Below are 6674 nucleotides of genomic sequence, written 5' to 3'. Positions count from 1 at the left end.
ACCAATAGCGGAACCTGGATGCTCATATTGGCTCCCACATATTCTACGAAGATCTTTATCGGTCAGACCGCATAACAACATACGTTGTTCCCTTTGTCATCGGTATGTTACTTGCCCGAGATTCGATCGTCGGTATCTCAATACCTAGTTCAATCTTGTTACTGGCAAGTCTCTTTACTCGTTCCATAATACATCATCCCACAACTAACTTGTTAGTTGCAATGCTTGCAAGGCTTAAGTGATGTGCATTACCGAGAGGGCCCAGAGATACCTCTCCGACAATCGGAGTGACAAATCCTAATCTCGAAATACGCCAACCCAACATGTACCTTTGGAGACACCTGTAGAGCACCTTTATAATCACCCAGTTACGTTGTGACGTTTGGTAGCACACAAAGTGTTCCTCCGATAAACGGGAGTTGCATAATCTCATAGTCATAGGAACATGTATAAGTCATGAAGAAAGCAATAGCAACATACTAAACGATCGGGTACTAAGCTAATGGAATGGGTCATGTCAATCACATCATTCTCCTAATGATGTGATCCCGTTAATCAAATGACAACTCATGTCTATGGTTAGGAAACATAACCATCTTTGATTAACGAGCTAGTCAAGTAGAGGCATACTAGTAACACTCTGTTTGTCTATGTATTCACACAAGTATTATGTTTCCGGTTAATACAATTCTAGCATGAATAATAAACATTTATCATGATATAAGGAAATAAATAATGACTTTATTATTGCCTCTAGGGCATATTTCCTTCACATATCATCACATAAAATAACGAATGCTCCATGTCAAGGTGGGGTTGTAACCGTATCAAACAACTCACAAAAAATATTATGCCAGGGTTCAGAATGCTTGCCTTCAAGAGTATGCAAGTGGGGTGCACTTTTTTTTAAAGTTGCCTTCTTCTTCAAAAATCCTATTTAAGAAAATTTGAATTAACACATAGTTTCAAAACAGTACATAAAAAGTTGTTTGGAAATTTTTCAAATAAATATGAAAATAAACTAGACCAAATTTGAGAAACAACAGAAAAAGAATCAAATCAATTGGACTTATATTTTAAAAGGTATAGCCAGTCAAAACTCTGTTTTTAAATAAAACAGAAAAAGAAAACGGTTCGATTAAGAATACGTTTTCGAGATGGAGGAGACATACTTCTGGGTTTACACCTCCACTTAAAACAGCGCGGGCCGGCTCGGGGTCACTGACAGTGGGTCCATGGGGCCCACTGGTCAGGTTTGACCAGTCCCCCGCGGTCTTCTTTCTCCTCTGGCCGAGCAGAGGCGGGGCTCCGGCGATCGCCGTCGATGAACCGCGGCTCCCCACGGGGTTCCGAGGGCAGGGATGGATCCGCCAGTCCAGGGCGGTCCTCCCGGTGGTCGACAGGCTGGCGGGGACGAAGGGAGTCGCCGGCGGCGAGCTCCGCGGCGGAGGTGGCTTCGGGAGGATTTGGGGGTTTGGGCTACGGTGGTTCCTGGTCGAAGCTGAGAGGCTGGGCAGCTCCGCACGGTCGAGGGGAGGAGAATGGTGGCACTGGATGGACTGGAGAGGCTCTGTTCGCGACGCACAGCACCGGAGTGTGGCGGCGGCCGAACTAGCCGGAGACGAGGAAGAAGGCCTCCCGCCATCGATTGCTGGCCGTGGTAGTACTAGGGGGATGGCTTGAGGTGGCCTGTGGGTTTGGAGGAGCTCGGGGCCCCTTTTATAGGCGGCCGAGGTCGGTTCTGCGGCGGCCGGGAATAAGATCGTCGGCGAACCGCTGTTCTGTAGTCAGGGGGCGCGTGGCGGCGACGGGCGCTAGCGGACATGCTTGAGGATAAGCTCGGGCTGTTCCAGGGGCAGCTGGCACGCGGCTGTGGCTCGGGCGGCGCCGTCCATGGCAGTAGCCTACTGCGGCCGTCCGCTAGCCGCCATGGCCGACCTGACGGCGGCGCTGCGGGGCTCCAGGGGTGGCCTGGGTGGCTCTGATGAGTGGATGAGGGCGGGCGTGGCTCTGCAGGCGAGCAAAGGCCAAGGGCCAGACGCGGCGACTCGGGCGCATGCACGTGCAAAACGCGCGCTCTGGCCACGCCCAGAGCACGCACACCAAGTGCTCGACGTAATGCCATCGTGTGCTAGAGGGCTTGAGCGAGGCTGGTAGTTAACAGGTCTGGGTTAGGGGTGGCTAGGAGCTTAGTGGACAAGTTTGTTGGGTCAGAGGATCAAGTTCACAATGCAAACTAAAAATCATGTCAAATCTGGCTATGCACACAAAGTGTTTCACAGAATGCCTTGGGCTTCTAGGCATCTTTTGGGGTGGCCAAAATCTCCAGATTGGGGTCTCTTTAGGTGTAGGTGATGATGGCAAGGCCATTTGGGCAAAACCAGAAACTTGCTACTGCAAGTTTTGCAAATCTTCAGTTCTGGACAGAAAATAAAAGGCATTAATACATGCACCAAAAATACTCCAATGGGTCCAAACTCCTGGACTTAAGGGTTTGGTAGGGTGTACTTCAAGCAGGACAAATCCCATGGCAAAAGGAACAAGAAAAAATATGGTTGCAGTACAATTCACCAAGCTGGACCAGAATGAAGATGAGGATGATTTGCTCAAATTTTTCAAAGAACACCAATGGGTTTTTGCATAAAGTTGAATAATATACTCCTACTAACATCCCATAATTTTGATGGAAACTTTAAAGAAATATTTAAATAGGTTGTAGTGCAATCTTACAAACTGGACCAGATTTGAAAACTTGAGGTAGGGCTCAAAATCTCCAATGACTAAAAGATTTTTTTGCATAAAAGTGATTTAGGAACATCACATGACATCCCCAATTTTTGGTGAAAATTTTAAATGCATTTATCAAATGGTTGTAGTGCAAATAGAGCTCTAAAACTAATGAAAAATCATTTTAAAGGAATAAAGCTCAGAAAGAAATAATTTGTAGAAAAAAATTACACTGATAAAAAGAAAAGATCTTGGGAAGATATGCAAGTCCAACAATGTTTTTGAAAAGTTTTCACTTGAGGTGAAAACTCCACAATATCAAAGAAAAGAGTGGTTCTGAAATCAAAGAAAATCCAGAAAAATGAAAATTTTATTTACCAAGGCAAAATTTTAACTAACAAATCATGGTTAAATTTTTGGGGTGTTACATCGTCAAGTTTAACCATCGTAAAATTTCATCATGTTTGGACTTCGTTTGGTACAACAAAAAATAACAAGTGCCAACGGGCACTAGGTTAGTCCCAAAAAATGATATATATAATTGCATATAAATCATCTTATATTGGTAATATAATAGCATGAAACAATAAAAAATTATAGATACGTTGGAGACGTATCAACAGGCGGCGGCGCAGGTGATTGGTGCCGCCAGCGAGAGGCCGCGTGTGGCGGCACGAGAGGCGGCGGCGCGACGTCCTCCTAGCGTAGTGGCGCGGTGGCGAGGCGGTGTCCATCCAGCATGGTGGCGCGACAACACGATGGCGTCCTGGCGTGGCAGCGGCAGCACTCCGACGCATCGCGAGTTTTCGGTGGGGCGGCGGCGTTTGACAGGTTGCACGTGGAAGTTTCATAGCGGTTATGATCCCTTCAAAAAGATATGAGAAGGTCATTTCCCCATAAATCAGCGGGGAGAAATAACCTTTTTTACAGGATCCTCTAAAGATAAATCAGTTTACGAGAACTGTTGAAAATGTTTTTTTGCTCCAATTTCTTGTAAACGGCGGTTACTTCACAGACAGGGGAACCGTTGGAGTTGCTCATGTTTTTTTTTTCGGGGGCGTTGCTCATGTTTCCTGCGTGTGTGGGTAGCCTAGCACCTTTCCTTCTTCACTTCTCTTTTTTTACGTTACTTCTTCCCTTGTTTTTGTCTATCAACCCTCTCTTTTGTTTTTGACGAGGGGACTTCTTCTCTCTCTCTATTTTTCTTTTTTCTTTTGAGGTTTTCATTCCCCGCTTTTTTTTTCTTTTTGAGGTTTTCATTCCCTGCTTTTTTTTGTTTTCCTTTTTGAGGTTTTCATTCCCCTCTCTTGGGTTGCTGGATTCGCTGGGTTGGCCCGATGGGCTTTATATACATCCTACCAGGAGCCTCTCAGTTTCGGCCGCACAGCCCACACATGCCCTGGGCTGACGCTCGGTGTATGATTGTGTGCGGAGGAGATCGAAGGCGAGAGCGGTCCAACGGCTTCAAGAGAACCCTCGATCTATATAAATCGGGGACCGGCAACACACAAAAACCCTAATTCCAGAACCACGCCCCGACATAGGCTATGGCTTCCATCGTGCACAAGCTCGTTCGGGCAGCCCTAGCATCACGCCCCATTGGAGATACTGCTGGTGGCATCTCTCCGTGTCTCCCCCGGCTCTATCTGACTGGCGATTCCATCCGTCGCATGTCTGCAGCTGCAGGTAATCCGAGACAGCTCTTTCGTAATTTGGATCTAAGTCCTGAATGCCAAAATTCCCAAAGTATTTCTTCTTACTTGGATCTGAATTTCATACCTAAAATTCCCATGTTATTTTGATAGCTCTTTTCGAAATTGGATCTGAATCCCGAATTCCAAAGGAATTCTCCTTAATTGGATGATAACTCTTTCAGAATTTGTATCTGAATACTAAGGATTCTTGGGCTTTGGATATGAAAAGGAATTCGCCTTACTTGGATCTGAATTTAATAATACCCTAAATTCCCATATTATTTCTTCTTGTCAGTAGATCTATTTGAATAAGCAGGCAGAGATTGGGCACTATTCATTCGGACATCTAGCAAGCATATTTTTCTTAGTAAAACTAAGTGGTTAAAAAACTGGTTTATGATGATTCATGATATCTTAATGTCTCTGCCTTAAATCAAATCAATTCCGTTGAGAGCATTATTACAAATGATGTTATTTTACAATCGAATTTTAACTCTGTGCTACTGAATGGCAGACGGTTCCGAGTCAGAAGAAAATCTCGCACTCAGCGGCTTTGCGGCAGACATCGATCCAGAAAAAACCTTTCCCCTGGTTGATGAGAATTCCATTAAGTCCAAGGAATCCCTGTGGGCCTTGTATAAATGCTGGTGCAAGTATCGGGGGGTATCTCGTGACCATAAAGAAATGACCCGCCGGTTCAGGTCATTTAGGGCTCGTGCAATGTCTGTGTACAAAAATAACAATTCTGGATCGTCGCAAGTGTCGCAACTGGGCCCATTTGCAGATATGACTAAGGCGGAGATTGCTCGGCTGTTTCCTCCACGTAGTAAGAAAAATAGTCCAAGCTCTTCCAGCGCTACTGTGCATTACTTCATTATTATATGAACTCATCTACTCCCTCCGTCTCATAATGTAAGACGCTTTTTGACATTATTGTAGTGTTAAAAAATGTCTTACATTATGGGACGGAGGGAGTAGTTTTTATTATTTTCTATATTTGCATGTATGTCTTCTGCTCTTATGTGTAGTGAACTTGGCAGACAATTTCGGTTTTTTAGGGTATAAAAGACTGTTCATTTGCCATCGTCAACCTGTTGTGTTTAGTCAGTCTTCTTTAGCTTGCATTATGCACACAACCATCACTAAATTCTTTCATGAAAAGTGTAGGGCATAGAAGTTATTTGTGTGGTCGAGCTACTTAGATCCCCAATACTATTTGGCCGAGCATCGCCAACAAGGCTATGGTGAAAATATCAAGTTCTGCTGTGATCATGAGAAACCATACATTGCTCATATGGGTTTGGCAGAGAGAAGATGCAATTAGTTAGCTACGAATCCTTATCCTTTGCTCCTACTACCTTCATTACTTCATGAGAAAACCTGCACATAGACTCAAAATTTGACCTGTTTTAAACCCTCCGTAGCAACCCGTGTAAAACAGAGGCATTTTAAATTTGCTCTAATTGCCATGAGATTGACAAGCTTAGCAGACCAAATTTTCAAAAAATGTATTAAATAGTTGTGTTATTTTTTAGGTTTTGTCATTGTGAAAATACTGGCAACAAGTAGACCACTAAACTGAATTTATTTCTCTGTTCTAGCAGTAGTTGTTCATTGCTTTCCTTACTACTGTATCACCTAAAAAAGTGTCTTTCATACACTTTCCGAAATGATTCGTTAGATTGACACATGTGTATCTATCTACCTTTGGTCAGGTCCCAAGTGCCGCTTCGGGGGGTCCAGGAGGTAGTGCAGCCCTTAAATAAATAACTAATTGGCAAAATTATGAACTCGTCTTGTCTTATGGTTTATGGTAAACTCTGTTGTACTGGAAGTATCGTTGCTCTATGGTGCTTCTCATGGAATGTTCAGGTGCCAAGTGCAGCTTTTGGGGGTCCATGAGCTACTGCAGCCTTAAATAATTAATTGGCAAGCTTGTGAACGTATTTTATTGTTGTTTATGGTGAACTCTGTTGCACACAACCATTACTAAATATTGTTATGAAAATGGTAAGGCATAAAAGTCATTTGTTTGGTCGAGCTGCTTGTATCCTCATTACTATTTGGTGAGTATCGGGCTATCGGCTACTAGACTATGATAAAGTTCTGGTAGAAACCATACATCCCTGGTATGGACTTGGGAGCGAGAAGAAACCACCAATCCTTATCCTTTGCTCCTACTACATTCATTATTTCCTGAAAAAATATCCTGCACAAAGACTCAAAATTTGACCTGTTTTGAACCCTCCATAG

The 6674-nt window shown here is 43.9% G+C and overlaps 1 protein-coding gene across 1 annotated transcript; it reads left to right on the top strand.

The window, feature by feature from the left end:
* The first annotated feature begins 4179 nt into the window (after window positions 1-4179).
* LOC125540973 lies at window positions 4180-6415 on the top strand. Its single transcript, XM_048704484.1, has 3 exons — window positions 4180-4413; window positions 4936-5247; window positions 6137-6415. The coding sequence occupies exons 1-3, from the start codon at window positions 4275-4277 to the stop codon at window positions 6169-6171; spliced, it is 486 nt and encodes a 161-aa protein (XP_048560441.1). The 5' UTR covers window positions 4180-4274; the 3' UTR covers window positions 6172-6415.
* Window positions 6416-6674: the final 259 nt, after the last annotated feature.

Source organism: Triticum urartu, chromosome 2, assembly GCF_003073215.2.
Source record: "Triticum urartu cultivar G1812 chromosome 2, Tu2.1, whole genome shotgun sequence".
NCBI classification, from domain to species: Eukaryota; Viridiplantae; Streptophyta; class Magnoliopsida; order Poales; family Poaceae; genus Triticum; species Triticum urartu.
Note: the sequence above shows the minus strand (reverse complement) of the source record. Positions and strands in the feature narration are given on the sequence as shown.